An 18,914-nucleotide genomic window follows, 5' to 3' on the forward strand; every position below is an offset into this window, starting at 1 on the left:
GCATAAAATCTTCTATTTATTTGAGTAATTCTCATCACACAAGTTACCTTTGGGAAAGGTAACTTCACACAGTCAGAGAAGACCTGGGCTAAGCATGGTGTTTCACTCCTGTAACACCAACACTTTGGGAGGCCGAGGCAGGTGGATCACTTGAGCCCAGGAGTAGGAGACCAGCCTGAGCAACATGGCGAAACCCTGTCTTTACAAAATACAAAAAAATTAGCCAGAAATGGTGGCATGCCCTTATAGTCCTAGATACTCAGAAGGCTGAGGTAAGAGGATCCTGTTAGCCCAGGAGGTCAAGGCTGCAGTGAGCCATGATCACACCACTGCACTCCAGCGTAGGTGACAGAGCGGGACCCTGTCTCAAAAAAAAAAAAAAAAATCCAGAGTAAGACCTGATATATGGGCTTTTGTGGTTTTAATAAAGAGAAATTACCTGCTTTTATTAGTTAAATATAGAAGTGAGTATATACCCTTCTGAACCACAGCCCTGCCGTTTTTAAATCTAAGGACATCCAGCCTCCCTGGACCATCCTACATGAAGAGGATCCACTATTATATCATAGCCTGTGGCCCAGAAGATAAAGGATAGTACTTTGGCTTCCCCTTTAACTGTATGGTGAAGGATAGGAGTGGGGTGGGGAAAGTCCAAAAGGAAAAGAGAAAAAGAGAGGACACCAAACAGTTAAGTACCACAAATTATCTATCATATAATGAGTTTGCTCAGAACCATTCCTAACTCATGTAAACCAGTCATCAAGAGAAAAAGAGAGAAGTGAGATCCAGACTGTTAAGTACCACAAATTATCTCCCATATAATGAGTTTACTCAGAATGATTTCTAACTCATGTAAACCAGTCATCAAGGTATGAGAGGGCAAGATAAATGAAGTTGTTATGGTGGTGAAGAACAGGGTAACATGTGAAATACAAACCTTAAAAAAATCTCTTGTGTTACCCCCATGTGTATTTCAAGAAACAGCTCTAGTATCACTTCTATAAAGCATTCTCTGACACACAAACACACCCTTGCCCATCTTCTCACATTACCAATTTCCTAGTATCCAGCTCTACTCAAATATGGTAAGGCTTCTGTCTTATATTCTTATTTGTGTGCTTCTCTACCCTACTAGGCATGTTCCTTGAAGGCGTGGACTTACTTTTATATCTACAATGCTTGGCACATAAGAGGCACTCCAAGAAGAGTAGACCTTGAACCTGTTAACAGTACTCTTACTATTCACTGTGGAAGAATCAGAATACATGCCCTGCATTTAAAAAATCAACTTGTAGTTCACAACAGCTGGTAGTCAGAGGCCTAGGCCCTAGGCTCAACAGTCAGATTTAATAGATGGCATTGCTTTTTATTAGTTTGACCGATTTAGACATTTCACAGGCATTAGCAAATATATGATTAGGGTATTCATTAAATTTTAGCTGCAGGATTTCATTATAGCAGTTTTTTCTCTAAAGGACTGCTATGGTTAATGATCTGTCAACATTTCCATTATAATAATCATTGTAAAGAATCCTAATTTTGCTGTTTCAGCGATCCCCATTTGAAAGTTGGCAGTTTCTAAGCACAGAATTAGGTTTTGAAAATGTATTAGGCTGAATGTTAAATGGAATTGGCCTTTACTTTTCCCATTTTTGTGTTTTGGAACACTGAGCATCTTTCCACAGTCTGCTCCCAATACCCTGAATCATAATCACATTTGCTCTTGCTTGAAAGTGCATAGAGCTTAAATCATCCTTCCTGTTCCTAAGTTCCAAAGTATTGTATATTCCTGTGTCCTGTGTTCAGTCACATCCCACTTACTACTGAACCTTGTATAGAAAAATGTGTATCAGTAAACCCTTTTAGATCTGAAGCTTGGTAATTGATATAATTATAGAAGTAAATTGTTGTTGTTGTTGTTGTTGTTGTGTTTCTTTCCAAGACGGAGTCTCGCTCTGTCGATCCCAGCTCACTGCAACCTCTGCTTCCCGGGTTCAAGTCATTATCCTACTTCAGCCTCCTCAGTAGCTGGGATCACAGGCATGCACCAATATGCCCAGTTAATTTTGTATTTTTAGTAGAGACAGGGTTTCACCGTGTTGGCCAGGCTGGTCTCGAACTCCTGACCTCAAGTGATTCTCCCACCTCGGTCCTCCAAAGTCCTGGGAGCCACCATGTCTAGCCAGTAATTTTTTTTTTTTTTTTTTTTGAGACAGAGTCTTGCTCTGATGCAAGACTGGAGTGCAGTGACGTGATCTCGGCTTACTGCAACCTCCAACTCCCTGGTTCAAGCAATTCTCCTGCCTCAGCCTCCCACTTAGCTGGAATTACAGGCATGTGCCACCATGCCCAGCTAATTTTTGTATTTTTAGTAGAGACAGGGTCTCACCATGTTGGCCAGGATGGTCTCGATCTCGTGACCTTGTGATACCCCTGCCTCGGCCTCCCAAAGTGCTGGGATTACAGGTGTGAGCCACTGCACCTGGCCAATAAAATTAATATTGCTTTTGACCCAGGCTGCATGTATTTTTTCAAATGGAAATTATGATCATCTTTATGCAGAATACCTGAAGAGTCTATATACTCCCAGACTGTACTGGGAATTTTAATTTGTAGTTTACAAGCCTTAGTTAGTTTTTGGTTTTTTGTTGTTGTTGTTGTTAATAGGTTCAAATTAACACTATCCCTGAACTCTGAATTTATCATCAAAGACTAAAAAATTAAACACCATCAAATTAAGGAATTTTGTTGCTTGGCTACCTTGAACCTGAGAAATAATCAAGGATGTTCCAAGTTTTACCTTTTGCTGTTTTCCTCCAATTATTTGTTTAAGAACTAATATAACAACAAAACCATTGCTGTCTTTGCATTAATACATACAAGTTTAAAAAGAAAGTTTGAAATCACTTTCCATCAATTTTTTAAATAAATTTTGAGTGCCTAGGGACTAGCATTATGATGTCACTTCAACAGAGTAGCTGCTTAATAAATGTTTAGTTTTTAACATCTACTAGGGAGGTGTTCAGCACTGTTAGTACAAAGATAAATTAGTCCTAGAGTCTACCTTTGATGTGCTCATAACCTGTTGGTTTCTATGAGCTTAATTTCAGTGATCTATTCAGTATGTTGAATTCATGGTTAAATATATTGAATTTGATTCGTGTCAGTTTATGGGGTCATAGAAGGTAAAAGTGTGTTTTGTAATAGTTCTCAGGATACGGCTGGGCGCAGTGTAATCCTAGCACTTTGGGAGGCTAAGGTGGGTGGATCGCCTGAGGTCAGGAATTCGAGATCAGCCTGGCCAACATGGCAAAACCTCATCTCTGAAAAAAAAAAAAATAGTTCTCAGGATACATAATTATGACAGGTTGCTCTTTTTTTCTTTTTTTCTTTTTTTTTTTTTTTTTGAGACAGAGTTTCACTCTTGTTGCCCAGGCTGGAATGCAATGGCGTGATCTCAGCTCACTGCAACCTCTGCCTCCCAGGTTCAAGCTATTCTCCTGCCTCAGCCTCCCAAGTAGCTGGGATTACAGGCATGTGCCACCATGCCCAGCTAATTTTTTTATATTTTTAGTAGAGACGGGGTTTCTCCATGTTGGTCTGGCTGGTCTCGAACTCCAGACCTCAGGTGATCCGCCCACCTCAGCTTCCCAAAGTGTTGGGATTGCAGGCGTGAGGCACTGCGCCCAGCCAGGTTGCTCTTTTTATGGAATTATGCCTATTCCCTGTCATGCCGTTTCTCTATTGTTCAACTTTATGATTTTTATTTACGGATTATCATGGTAGGTCTTCTGGGAACTGGCTTCCAACTATTTGGCTATGAAGAAAAACTGCAGTCCAATCCTTTACAGCATCTCTTTGAAGTAAGTTGGCAATAAAACATTTCAAATTGTTTTCAGAGTTCTATGCAGCTTGGTAACATAGTTTTAATCCCAGAGGTTATTTATTTATTTATTTAGAGACAGGGTCTGGTTCTGTTGCCAAGGCTGCAGTGCAGTGTCACAGTCTTAGCTCACTGTAGCCTCCGCCTCTTAGGTTCAAGCGATTCTCATACCTCAGCCTCCCAAGTATCTGGGACTACAGGCGTGTGCCACCATACCCAGTATATTTTTGTATTTTTAGTAGAGGTGGGGTTCGCCATTTTGGCCAGGCTGATCTTGAACTCCTGACCTCAGGTAATCCACCCACCTTTGCCTCCCAAAATGCTGGGATTATAGGAATGAGTCACCGCACCTGACCTCCAGAGGTTTAAAAAAATATGTTCTTTAAAACAGGAACCAAAACTTAATTGAAATTGTTGCTTTTGGCTGGTCTCACACCTGCGTCCCAGCACTTTGGGAAGCCAAGGCAGAAGGATTGCTTGACACCAGGAGTTCAAGACCATTTTGGGCAACATAGTGAGACCTAGCCTCCACGAAGTAATAAAATATTAGCCAGGCACAGTGCCTGTGCCTGTAGTTCTGGTTACTTGGGAGACTGAGGCAGGAGGATTGCTTGACCCTGGGAGTTCAAGGCTACAGTGAGCTGTGGTCACGATACTGCACTACAGCTTGGGCAACAGAGCAAGACCCTGTCTCAGAATGAAAGAAAATGTTGCACTTATTTTACTAGATTATTCTTTTTGTTTCCTAATCTGAGATTTTTTTCAATGCTATTTTAGTTGATTTGGGACAGTATTTCTTCAGGTGTAGAATCTTTTTAGAATAAACATGGAAGATAATGATTCAACACAAATTTCTCAATTTTCTGTCAGTTAATATGTACTGTAGCTTTTTTCATGGTAATAACTATATATCAATTAGACTTGAAAAGTATGAATATTTTTGTTCTTTTTCTGGTGTGGGGGACGGCATGTGTATTTCTCTCTGAAACTGTGTGTGCTTTTTCCATTTATATCTTTCACCTCATTTTCCTGGCTTTTGTTCAGGGTGAATGCCCATCTACTCTATTTCATTTAGTCCCTTGGGTACTTTGCTTCTTTATCTTCAGTTCTTCCTGAAGTTTATTAATAAAGCCCTTCCTGTCCAAACAATCTCCAGGGATGTGTTTCCCTTCATTGTCCCTGTTGTTATCTTTGCTGTTTCTGGGCCTTACAATGGAAATATAGATACAATGTCAGCCATGTTGGTGACAGATGAGAGGATCAGACTAAAGATGTTCTGCCTATGTGTGAGAAACAGCACTTGTGAAAATAATGCTTGACTTCTCCAGCTAAAGCCACAATGTGCTTCATCATTTTCCTTTCTGTTACATGATTTTCCCCTGCAGCTTGCTTTGCAGTTAAATTGAACAAAAACATATTCTAATTCTAAAAGACCTTCAAAGGTTTGCCATTTTTCCCAGAGTCCATGCCTGTACTGCACTCTAAAATGACTGCATTTTGATTTATCATGTTAACCAAAAGACTTCATCTTTTTCCCATTAAGAGTTTTATTGATAGGCAGGAATTTAAAAATTAATAATTCTTTATGATTGTCTATAAGTAAAGCATGTTCCCTTAGTGCCTGGAGTTTTTCCTGTATTTATTTATTTATTTTTACATTTGAATAATGTTACCTCAAGCTTAACAAACCTTTCATGAGATACAGGCTCACATAGACACCCTATGATGCCAAAAATACAAATACCAGCTTGGAGACCTTGTATCATCCATCGATTGCAGCATAGAGTGCAGTATGACACATGAGAGTTATTTTTTTTATGTTATGTTTCTTCTGCCCCACTTCAAAAGTTTTTATGTAATTCTGCAAATAGTAAACCTTTGTTTTCTATGACATTGTATTTTTATCTTTTAATATATATATATATTTTTAAGACAGGGTCTATTCTGTTGCCCAGCCTGGAGTATAGTAACACAGTCAGGGCTCACTGCAACCTTGACTTCCCAGGCTCAGGTGATTCTCCCACCTCAGCAACCCAAATAGCTGTGACTGCAGGCGCACACCAGCACACCCAACTAATTTTGTTATTATTTGCAGAGACAGGGTCTCCCTGTGTTGCCCAGGCTGGTCTTGAACTCCTAGGCTCAAGCAGTCTTTCCACCTCAGCCTCCCAAAGTGCTGGGATTATAGGTGTGAGCTATCATACCCAGCCTATTTTTTAAATAGCAATAGGGTCTTGCTGTGTTGTCCAGGCAAGTCTCAAACTCCTGGCTTCAGTTGATCCTCCCACTGCAACCTTCCAAAGTATTGGGATTACAGATGTGAGCCACTGTGCTTGGCCAAATATAGGTATGGGTTTTCTGGGGTTTTTGTGGAGGTGAAGTCTCACTATGTTGCCGAGACTGTACAGTATTTTAAATATTTCAGTAAAATCTGTTTTCAAGTACCATGGAAACCTAAGCATGTATTTATTTCTATGTAGTTTAATATAATTTCTTGCCTTTAGACACTCAAAAATAGTGGGCTGGGCATGGTGGATCACACCTGTAGTCCCAGCACTTTGGGAGATTGAGGCAGGCAAATCACCTGAGGTCAGGAGTTCGAGACCAGCTCAACCAACATTGAGAAACCCTGTCTCTACTAAAAATACAAAATTAGCTGGGTGTGGTGGTGCATGCCTGTAATCCCAGCTACTCAGGAGGCTGGGACAGGAGAATTGCTTGAATCTGGGAGACAGAGGTTGCAGTGAGCCAAGATCGTGCCATTGCACTCCAACCTGTGCAACAAGAGCAAAACTCCGTTTCAAAAAAAAAAAAAAAAAAAAATAGTGGAAGGTCAACATCTGTGTTAGAGGTTGTTTACTGATGGGTACACATAAGGAAGGAATAAGGTCAACAGGGTACTTCTATGAATAATTAAAAAGTTGAGTAATAATGGTGTTGTTTTCATTAGTGTTCTTTTGCCTAGTAGACTCCCTGGCAACTGCATTTAAAGATAAAAGAAGGCAAGTCAGATACTTGCACTTTGCTATTTGTAGTAGAAGACAAGACCATTAGAGTACTCACTTGCTCTTTTCTTTCTCCTTTTGTAGGACAGAAAACATTCAAAGCCTAAAATGGCAGCCTCCAGGTTATTATATCTTTATGCTAATTTTATAGACTCAGTTTGCATTTTAAAATTACATTTGCTACTTTGGATTACTTTCAAAAAAACTGTTAGCATAAATGAGGAATTTTTTTTTAACTTTAAGCAAATATTAATGAATGATGTTATTCTGCTCCTAAAAGAAAATCTGAAAGTCAACAACTGAATTTATTTACTAACTGAAAGATGCCTTTGCATGCCCTGCAGTGTCCCAGACGGCTTAGGTGGTAATACAGACTCTCTGCCCCATCGTTATTTCTGGTAACCAGAACAGGTGACCAGAAAGTCAGCGATAGTGATCCTAAGCTTGGAAAGTGCTTGGTGTATTGGTAAATAATATTGGCTGATTTCCTGGAAGAAAAACTTTAAGATGATCTGCATTTACTCTTTCTTATTTGTGAAAATCTGTTTTCTCAAAACTTTGGTCGGACACTTGTTTTTTTTCCTTATCAAGCTGTAGTTAGCAATGAGCTCTTTGAGAGGAAGAACCACGTTTTCCTTATCTTCCTTATCCACAACCTTAAATACTATGACTTGCAGTAAATGTCTGAATGAATTTACTCTTATAGTTCTTTTGCCCCCTTCTCTAATTATATTGAAATTGTGGAATATAAAATGTATTGTTTGTCCAGGAAATAATTAACTATTGTAGGATACACTAATTACCATTTGTCAGAATTTAACTTAGTTTGTTAACGCAGTTTACTGCAGAGGAAACCAAGGGCCAAACCCTGGATTCTGGCACAGGTATGCTGGCTCTTGAGTGTTCTATGCAAGTGAGTGCCCCCATACCCGCACTGTAGAATGCCTTTATGAGCCATTGATTTCCACTGGTTTAATTGTGTACCTAGCATTTTTGTTTCTTTCATCCCCTGAGTTGCTATACCAGGTACATAATTAGTAGTTTCGTTCTGGCACTTTCAACATTCTGGCATATTTGTTTTAAATTTGGCTTAGGCCATCTAGTAGCAGATTTTATGTCCTGCCTTCCTTTAAATTGTACTGTGATTAGTATTCTCTAAATTATACTATAATCAGTATCAGTATATTCAGTTTCTCAGCCAGGTTGGAAATGATTTTATTTGATAGTTTCAGAATTTCTTTGATGAAAATATATAACACCCACAGTCATTTACTGCATTTCCGTTTTGGTGCATATGCTTCACTACTGGTTTTTCTCTGTATCTAATAGCATTCTTTTCCCATGACATCTGGTTGTTTTGTACATGGACTTAGGACTTTTGTTGGCCAGCATTTGAAATTTTTTTGTTAATTATTCTAATTTTTTTTCTTTTGATCACAAAACAGGGAAGTAGTTTGTTTATAGTTCCCTCTTCCCTTGTGAATTGGCTATTAAAAAGCTAATATATTTTTTACTTAGAATTCACATTCAGTGATTCAGGAAAACATTTGCAATAAGCTTTGGACAATACGTTAAAAAAACCTTTCCACTTACATTGAAAAGTAATTTTTTTTTTCCATGACGGAGTCTTGCTCTGTCACCCAGGTTGGAGTGCAGTGACGTGATCTCGGCTCACTGCCACCTCCACCTCCCAGGTTCAAGTGATTCTCCTGCCTTAGCCTCCCACGTAGCTGGGATTACAGGTGTGCGCCACCATGCCCAGCTAATTTTTTGGTATTTTTTGCCAGAGAGGGTTTCATCATGTTGGTCAGGCTGGTTTCAAACTCCTGACCTTGTGATCTGCCCACGTTGGCCTCCCGAAGTGCTGGGATTACAGGCGTGAGCCACTGTGCCCAGCCGAAAAGTTATTTCTTGCGGTGAAAGTTAATAAGTATTAAATCTGAATCATGGATATGTGGGTGTCATCATTTACTTTTACCTATTTTAATAATACTTTTAAAAGTAACTTTTTAGGCTTTCTTCTAGATTTAAACTATTTGAATAGACCTTAATATCTAAAACAGTATTTCTAAGCCTATATAACCACTTTTTTTTGCTACAGAAGGTTTTATTAATAGAACTTGACTCATTGCATATTGCCTATTAATATGGATTTTGTAACCACAGACAATGAAATATAAGGGCAGCCTTTCAAAAGAGATAAATATCATGCCAATAAAGTATGCATTAGCCTGTATCCTAGCACTGATATTTTAAAAAGTTACATAGGCTGGGTGCGATGGCTCACTCCTGTAATCCTAGCACTTTGGGAGGCTGATGCAGGTAAACTGCCTGAGCTCAGGAGTTTGAGACCAGCCTGGGCACATGGCAAAACCCCATCTCTACTTAAAAAAAAAGAATATGAAAAATCAGCTGGGTGTGGTGGTGTATGCCTGTAATCCCAGCTACTTGTGAGGCTGAGGCACGAGAATCACTTGAACCCAGGAGGCGCAGCTTGCAGTGAGCCGAGATCATGCCACTGCACTTCAGCCTGAGTGACAGAGCGAGACTCTGTCTCTCAAAAAACAAAAACAAAAGTTACATAATAACACAAATAGTTTAAATTTTTTCTTAAGTTCAAAATGACCTCCAAAGTTCTATTTCAGTATTTCTACCTTGCCCCTTCTAAAAGGATTTAAGGTAATTACAGTGATGAGTGTTTAATAAAAGAAAAATAGAAAGTCAGGGGTTAATATATCACTAGGTAATATTATATAATAGCTTTGACTCTGAGCTTTCCATATCAGAAGGCAAAACGTATTTAAAAAAATAGGACAAGATCAAAGCACCAATTTAATGAGTGATACTGTTTACTTGCTCTCATTTTTAAAAACATGGAAGTAGTATCTGTTCCTCAAGAGACGATTTTTTTTAACTTTAGAGTCACCAAACAATTTCTCAACTTTAAGTAAATAATTCAAGACTAAATCAATTCTTGTCATATGTAGGGATATTTGTGCAGTTGAAGTTTTTATTTTATGAAAAATTGCATTCAAAATTTCATCATTGGTTAGGTTACATTTCTTTTTTCCAGGGAATGTTATTGTTATGGCTAATATGAATTTTGCTCCTCTATGACATTTACATGTAAGAAATAGTTCTTATAAGCGTAAGAAAATCTGATTTCAGCCATCACTTTTGAGAGTGGTAAGAGTCAGTGTAAGTCATTGTTAAGGATTTCCCACTTCCCAAATCACACAAAGTTCCCCAGGCTCTTTTGTGCTTCGTAGGACAGTCCTAGAGGATTCTTCATGTCTTCAGTGCATACTGGTCTTTTATATGTTTAGTATCCCAGCCTACATGACGCTTGGAGGCATGCAGCTCTTCTTGTTTGACGGACATCAGCTGGTGGTCCTTTCCCTGTCCACTGGCCTAGAGTCCAGGTCGCTATGTAGACACACCATGAACCATTTCCCACTGAGGGTCTGCGCCACCCCAGGGGCTTGTTACCTTGTGCTCCTCCTGGAAATCCCCATCTCCTCCCCAATCCAGGTAATTCTCCTTTCCTCTATCCTAGCAGTTTCTCTACTTGGCCATTGCTCCTTGCTGTCCCTTCCCAACACTGCTTGCCTTTCTACCATCTCTCTGCTTGTTTGGGACAATACTACAGTGTCTCATTGTCCTCTTAGTCTTCCTCTTAGAATGAGTTTTGAATACCTAACAAGGACAAAGTACACATTAATAGCTCAGTAAATATCTGACACCATTGAAATGTGCAAAAAATACTTTTTTCAGCATGAGAAATGTTAACATTTATTATGTGCTAGTGTGCGGTGATCTAGGAGGAGTTAATAATTATCGTCCCTGAATAAAGATGTAAAATATCGTGAATATGGTTATGTATGTACACAGAGTAAAAAGAGATTCCAAATATTAAAAGATGAAAAGAAGGTGAAATACAGTCGTATGCTTCAAATAATGTATTAAGGAGGAGAAATTTGATAACTCATGAATTAGCTCAAATTAGTTATTTTTTTTTTACCTGCCACATTTTGGCTTTATTGTTAACTGTTTGCAGTATTGATATGTTCAGTTTTAATTATATAAACTCATTTGAATGTCTTTAATTTTCATTTAATATTAGGAATCAACTAGCAGTTCTCTAAGAAATTTCTGATCAAGGCATGAAACAACATTAAACAATGAAGTTGTTCAAATTATAATCATGAATATTTTTACATGTTCTTTTCTAAACAATGGGGTAAAAATTCAGTGCATTTTAAGATAGATGACATAAATATATGATAAAAGGGTCTATGGTTTCTAAAATTTGCTAACCATCCTTAGCAGTTATTCTCAATATTTCTAAGACAAGCATGGCTAGAAGTGGGGTTAGAGCCCCACAGTAAAGAGTTAAACTCAGCCCATGTGGCTAATGATATTCTAGGATCAAGTTTAAAGGCATAAGAAAGGCTTATCCTACTACTTTTAATTTCATGCTTAGTTCTTTATATTTGGGCAGATCAGCCCAAGAGCTTACTGTAATTATCTCAGTTAAATTGAAAATAAAATATTATGCTTTTTGGCAGGCCCAACATCTAGAAATAGTGGAAAGGGAATGTTAATATTCCTTTAAGGAAGTCTGAGACATTTAGTTTATTCCCTAATGGAAACAGAACTTTTGTGTGTGTGTGTTTTAAAAGAAAAATTGTGCTTCCATCCTCAAAAACTTTACTAAGCCATGCTTCTTATTATCAAACCCAAATTTAAAATTGCCTTTTTATTTCTTTATGTCTAAATCTAGCCTTAAAGGGAGGTATCTTTAAAATGCATCCTTTCCAAGGGTAGAAAAGGTTCATGGTAACTGTATAGTTTTATATTGTGCATTTACAAGTATATTGGGAAGTGCTTATTAAAGTTCTTCTGTTTGATAGTGTCAGTTGATTTTCACTAATGTTTGTTTTATAACTACATATTGCAGAAATACTCAGAATATTCACATGTTAAGAAGGGCTTTTTATTTTGTATTAATTTCTATTTTTTAAGAAAGAGAAGATTCTGGTGAAGTTTTTTGTAAAATAGTCATATCTCTATTTTGAATGCATAGTAGATTTTTAAATGTTTGGCTATTTGAGTTTAAAGTCCTAGATTTAAAAACAAAAAACTTCACCCTGGAGAAAGGCTTTATGGAAAAAAAAAAAAGAAGTCTTTTGTGAAAATAAGGACATTTTTCATATGCTTACTTAAACTTGTGTGCACATGTGCATATGTGTGAGAGACAGAATAAAAAACCATTTGTGAATATATATTTATGTTTTTAACATCTGTAGAATTAAGCAGGTGTCAATGGCTGGGTCATTCAAAAGTCAAGAAGTCTGCAGTTTACTATCTTACCTCTTTGTTTTCCCAACCTTACCAAAATCTTCTTTGTTTTCTAACTGGCATTGTACATATTATTCTGGACATACTAATAGGACTACATAGACATCAGTTTTTTGTATGTGTCAAGTATCCCAAGATCACCCCTTCCCACCCCAATTCAGTGATTTGTTCGGAGGACTCACAGAACTCAGCATAGTCCTACTTGTAGCTATGATTTATTACAGTGAAAGCATACAAAGCAAAATCAGCAGAGGAAAAAGGCACATATGGGGTAAAGTTCAGAGGAAGCCAAACTTTCTAGATTTCTGGATTTTCCCAGTGGAGTCACACAGGGTACACATAATATGTCCAGCAGCAAATTATGAGAATACCTATGAAATGTCCACTGGCAAAGTTCATTAGATACCCCATGTCCAAGGTTTTTGTTGAGAGCTGGTCACGTAGGTACTCTCTGCTTAGAATGTACTAAATCCCAAACTCCCAGAAGGAAAGCGGAGGTGCAGCCTAAGCCGTATTGTTTGCACACACAGTTTAGGCACAGCGACCACTTTTATCAGTTAAATTGGTGGAAACATTTCCAAAAATCTAAGTTAATAGTTGCCAGCCAGTGATCAACCTTGCAAGCAAAATATTTTAATATAACAGTACCAGGCCTGCTATGTTAACTCTTTTCTGGGGGGTGGGGAACAAAAGGTAATTTTAACCTTTCTTTAGCAGTATTTATTCCTTAAAGTCTGTCATTCCAGTAGTTAACATAAATCATTTATGAAAGGTGAAACATTTTTATCTTGAGAGATGTTTAATGCCCTGTCCCATTCGTTGGTAATATTTAGTGGGTATAAGCCAGTGTGTCCTCCAGCAATAAAATCATTTTTTCTATCCATATATTGCTGTCCTGATATTTTGATAATAGCACTATAAGAGTTTAGAAGCCTTATTTTTTCATAGTTTATTGACCAATTTTTATTGCTTTCATGAGACTTTAATAGCTTTCTGGAAATAATATGATAGTAAAGTTATTGATGTTTCAACCTGCAAGTGAGTTATAATTTGTAAATAAAATCTTTGGATTCCATATGTATAACTTCAGTACTACTTGAACTATAATATTAATATTTTAATGTCATTTATTAACATTATATTTTGGAGACTGGAAAATGATTGAAACTACATTGGAAACACAAATTCTTAGAGCTGGAAGAGTACACCTGAGCCCTTAATAAGCCATCGACTTCATGCTAGTCTTTGGCTGGGTATGGAACTAAAGTAGCTAAGACAGGTGGTGTAAAATAAAACTCCAGAGTGGGTGCTCCATACAGTTTTTAAGATCCTAAGTTTAGAGCATAATTATACTAACTATCCAAAAGCTGTCTTTTTTTTTAAAACCAATATTACCTATTTTACTGGTCTTTACACAGTAAGCTGTTTAGAAAACAGTTTAAAAATCTTTCATAAAAGCAAATGCTAAATCATCCTTTGGCTGTTTCTTTGCCAGATCAAGCCATCCTACTTTATTCAGACTTTCTTAGTGAAGTTACAGGATAATAATTTGGCATGTTGTGGGGGGAAACAACAACGTAGAAATACCACCTTAGTGTTTTTTTGGTTTGAGACGGAGTTTACTCTTGTTGCCCAGGCTGTAGTGCAATGGCCCAATCTCAGCTCACTGCAACCATCACTTCCCGTGCTCAAGCAGTTCTCCTGCCTCAGCCTCCCAAGTAGCTGAGATTATAGGCATGCACCATCATGCCTGGCTAATTTTGTGTTTTTTAGTAAGACAGGGTTTCTCCATGTTTGTCAGGCTGGTCTCAAACTCCCAATCTCAGCTGATCGGCCCACCTCAGCTGATCGGCCCGCCTCAGCCTCTCAAAGTGCTGGGATTACAGGCTTGAGCCACCAAGCCCAGCCACCAGCTTAGTCTTAAATAGGCATTCTTACCCTGGGGGTCTGTGTTAAATTAAATGAGAATTCTCAGCATGTGTTTTTTTTTTTGCTTTATTTCCATATTAGAGATAACAGTGACTGGTAACATACTTTATTTAATGTACTATTGTACTTTTAGGTTTATGTACAAGTTAATAAAGAAGCAGCAGATGATAAAAGTGTAGCAAAATCGGCACAGGAGTTCTTCCAGCGATTGGAACTGGGTGATGTGCAAGCACTTTCACTGTGGCAAAAATTCCGGGACTTGAGCATTGAAGAGTACATTCGAATTTACAAGGTACTGGTTGACTCTCCCTTCTGCTTTTTCAGGATACGTTGCAGCTCTTGGCTGTTACCTGCATAGTAAATTTGCTTGTTAAGCTTGTGTTTTAAAAATAAATTTGTAGATGAATTTAAAATTAGGACTCAAATTTTGTTTTTTGGGCTGAAAGAACTACAGAATAATCCTGAAGCAGTATCAGCTGGTTTTCTCATGCTTCATTTTTATCTGGGTTTTCTTTTCTAGCATTCGTTCACTTTTTCATATTTATTTTTTGTTCTTACACTTCCTTAGGCTGATATATAATGGTTAATAAATGGATTCATTTAATAAACATTTGGTAGGTAGGGGATAACAGTGAAGAAGAGGAAAACCCTTGCTCTTGTGGACCTTACATTCTAGCCTAGAGACAGAGCACAAACTGAACAAATTAAAGATAAAGCAAGAAACAAGCAACTATGTTTTTATTAGATGGCGCTAGACACTAGCTGGGGAGATCAGGTATGCGGTCTGTAGGTGGAATTAGGAGAGTTTTATAAAGAAGCCCATGTGAGTGGAGTTAAGTAAGCAAGATGAATGACAGGAGAAGGTTGAAGAGCTAGTAGCATATGGGGCATACTTCTAAAATTTCTCTAGGGCTGTCCAGTGCTTTTTGTGGTGATGGGAATGTTCTATATCTATGGCCATCTTCTTCAGTAGCCACCACGCACATGTGGCTTGAAGTGTAAATAGTGTGGCAGAGGAACTAAATTCTCAATTTCGCTTAATTCCAGTTTAACAGTTTAGATTGTCACTTGGGCCTAGTGATTACTATATTGCACAGCACAGTACCGTTGTGAGTACTTGACTGGTATAGTGGAAGCTGTTAGGAGGTTTGAGCAAAGGAGTGATTTTTTTGTTGTTGTTGTTTTATCTTCCCCCTGTGGTATTTCAGGAAATCTTTTTTAAAAAACAAAAATAAAGAGACAAGTCCTTGCCGTCTTGCCCAGGCTGGTCTTGAACTCCTGGGCACAAGTGATTCTCCTGCCTCAGCCTCCCAAAGGGCTGGGATTATGGACATGAACCACCACATCCAGCCCTCGATTTAATTTTTTTTTTTTTGAGCCAGAGTCTCGCCCTGTCACCTAGGCTGGAGTGCAGTGGCACAATCTCAGCTGACTGCAACCTCCGCTGCCCAGGTTCAAGTGATTCCCCTACCTCATCCTCCTGAGTAGCTGGAACTACAGGTGCATGCTACCACCCCTGGCTAATTTTTTGGTATTTTTTTTTTTTTTTTACTAGAGACGGGGTTTCACCATGTTGGCCAGGATGATCTCGACCTCCTGACCTCGTGATCCGCCCATCTTGGCCTCCCAAAATGCTGGGGATTACAGGCGTGAGCCACCTCGCCCAGCCCAGTTTAATTTTTATTGTGTTCATGTGTGTGACAGGTGGTAGTGCATCCTTGATTTTGCCTTAGGGTAAGAATAGGAGATTGAATTAACATTTGTTTGTCTGTTTCTGAACTCTTTTAGCGTCTGGGAATATATTTTGATGAATATTCAGGAGAATCATTTTATCATGAAAAATCTCAAGAAGTCTTAAAGTTGCTGGAGAGTAAAGGACTCCTACTGAAAACAATGTATGATCAGGTTACTATTCTTTAGTAAAATTATTTGTTCTTTGAAATTGTTATTGACGTATCCTTTCAGTAAGGACAACAGAATGCAGTGTGCAGCTTTCTTGACATTTTTCATAGTGCTTTTTCCTGTTCAAAGTATTTCCCACATTCTATATTTTGCTGCCATAGCAAAAGCTGTTAAGGTTTAGATAAAGGCTGTTACTTGTTTTTTATAAGGCTGGGAACTGACACAGAAAATATAAGTGACCTACCTAAGGTCATACAACCTAATAATAGTATAACTGAAAAAAGGAAATAAATTTTATATCTTTTGGCTCAATTTTACCTTCTAAAACTAAATCCCTGCCTTTTCAAAAAATATTTAAGGCAGCATGTGAAAATAAGTATAATACAACAGGCTTTTAAAAGAGTAAAATGAGGAAAACAGGAAGTAGGGGCAGGAAAAGTAATATGAAGTTGGAGATGATGTTAGCATATCCCTCCTGGAATTCTATTTCCTTGCTTATGGTAGATTTTTTTCTCTAAAAAAACAAAGTTATAATTGATGAATGACATATTGTATATATTTATGGTGTACAACATAATTTGATGTTTATATAAACATTGTGAAATGTTTAAATCAAGCTAATTAACATATCCATCACCTTACATACTTATCTATGAGGAGAATATTTAAAATCTACTCTGTTAGCAGTTTTCAAGTGTACTGTGCATTATTGTTAATTATACTCACAATGCTGTACAGTAGATTTCCAGAACTTCTCCTATTTACATAAAACTTCGTAGCCTTTAACCAACATCTCCCCATTCTCTGCCCTTGGTAATTTCCATTCTAGTTCTCTGCTTCTATGAAATAGAAGTTTTTAGATTCCACATGTGAGATTATACGTATTTGTTTTCTGTGCATCGCTTATTTCACTGAACATAATGTCCTTTCAGTTTATCCATGTTGTCACAAATGACAGGATTTCCTTCTTTTTTAAGGCTATTACCTGTTGTATATTTTTAATATCCATTCATCTGTTAGGATTGTTTCATACCAAGGCTATTGTAAATAATGTTACAATAACCATAGTAGGACAGATATCACTTGGACATACTGATTTCATTTTCTTTGGATGTATACTCAGATGTGAGTTTGCTGGATCATATGGTTCTGTTTTCAGTTTTGTGATGAATCTCTACGTTGTTTTCCATAATGGCTCTACTAACTAACATTCCCACCAACAGTGTACAAGGGTTCCCTTTTATCCACATCATTGCCAACATTTATCTTTTTTTTTTTTAATGTAAAAGCCATCTTAACAGGTGTGAAGAAATGTCTCATTGTGGATTGTGGTTTTAATTTTGCATTTCCCTGATGATTAGAGATGTTCAGCACCTTTTCATGTATGTGTTAGCCTTTTGTATGTCTTCTTTTTTTTTGTTTTGTTTAAGACGGATTCTCACTCTGTCACCCAGGCTGGAGTGCAGTGGCCCAATCTCGGCTCACTGCAACTTCTGCCTCCTGGATTCAAGCAATTCTTCTGCCTCAGCCTCCCTAGTAGCAAGGACTACAGGTGCTCACCACCACACCCGGCTAATTTTTATGTTTTTAGTAGAAACGGGGTTTCACCATGTTGGCCCGGCTGGTCTTGAACTCCAGACCTCATGATCAGCCCGCCTCAGCCTCCCAGAGTACTGGGATTACAGTCATAAGCCACTGCACCCACCTATGTCTTCTTTTAAGAAATGTTTATACAGGTCTTTGGCTCACTTCTTTTTTTTTTTTTTTTTAAAGTTCTCGGGCACGTATATAGGATGTGCAGGTTTGTCACATAGGTAAATGTGTGGCTGCCCCATCAACCCATCACCTAAGTATTAAGCCCAGCATGCATTAGCTATTTTTCTTGATATTCTCCCTCCTCTATCTCCCTAACAGGCCCTAGTGTGTGTTCTTTTTCTCCGTTTCCGTGTGTTTTCATTGTTCAGCTCCCACTTATAAGTGAGAACATGTGGTGTTTGGTTTTCTGTTTCTGCATTAGCTTGCTGAAGATAATGGCTTCCTTGGCCCACTTTTTAATTTGTTTTTTTTGCTGGTGGTGGTGTTGGTTTGGTTTTTTTGTTGTTGTTTTTCCATTGAGTTGAGTTCCTTATATATTTTGGCTATTAACCACTATAAGATGTATGTTTTCCAAGTAGTTTCTTTCAGGCTCTAGGTTGTTTCTTCACCTTGTTGATTGTTTTCTTTGCTATGCAGAAGCTTTTATAGTTTTATGCAATCCCATCTGTCTATTTTTGCTTTCGTTGCCTGTGCTTTGAGGATTAGCTCCAAGAAATCTTTACCAAGACTTCAGTGTTTTCCTCTAATAGTTTTACAAATCAGGTCTTAGATTTGTCTTTAATACCCCTTGAGTTGATTTTTCAACATGGTGAGAGATAAGGGTCTAGTTTCATTCGTCTGCATATGGGTGTCCAATTTTCCCAATGTCATTTATTGAAGAAACTGTCCTTATTGTGTTATTTTTGCACCTTTTTCAAAAATCAGTTGACTATAAATGTGTGAATTTGTATCTAGGCTCTCTATTCTATTTCGTTGGTCTCTATGTTTTTGTGCCAGTATGACACCGTTTTGATTACTATAGTTTGTAGTAGATGTTGAGATTAGGTAGTGCGATGCCTCCAGCTTTGATCTTTTTTTTTTTTTGTGGGAGGACGTGGTCTGGCTTTGCCATCCAGGCTATGGTGTAGTGGTGCTATCTCGGCTCACTACAACCTCCACTTCCAGGTTCAAGCAATTCTTCTGCCTTAGCCTCCAAAGTGGCTGGGATTACAGGCATGTGCCACCACACCCAGCTAATT

The 18,914-nt window shown here is 38.0% G+C and overlaps 1 protein-coding gene across 1 annotated transcript in view; it reads left to right on the forward strand.

The window, feature by feature from the left end:
- RARS2 (arginyl-tRNA synthetase 2, mitochondrial) overlaps positions 1-18,914 on the forward strand; it is an 85,841-nt gene that overhangs the window by 47,389 nt on the left and 19,538 nt on the right. Inside the window, exons 8-10 of the mRNA XM_012444217.3 lie at positions 3,787-3,863; positions 14,312-14,470; positions 15,967-16,073. Coding sequence (XP_012299640.2) covers positions 3,787-3,863; positions 14,312-14,470; positions 15,967-16,073 — 343 coding nt within the window. The remainder of the gene's footprint in view (positions 1-3,786; positions 3,864-14,311; positions 14,471-15,966; positions 16,074-18,914) is intronic.

The sequence above is a fragment of the Aotus nancymaae genome, unplaced genomic scaffold, assembly GCF_030222135.1.
Source record: "Aotus nancymaae isolate 86718 unplaced genomic scaffold, 86718_ANA_hifiasm-v0.15.2.pri h1tg000040l, whole genome shotgun sequence".
NCBI lineage: Eukaryota > Metazoa > Chordata > Mammalia > Primates > Aotidae > Aotus > Aotus nancymaae.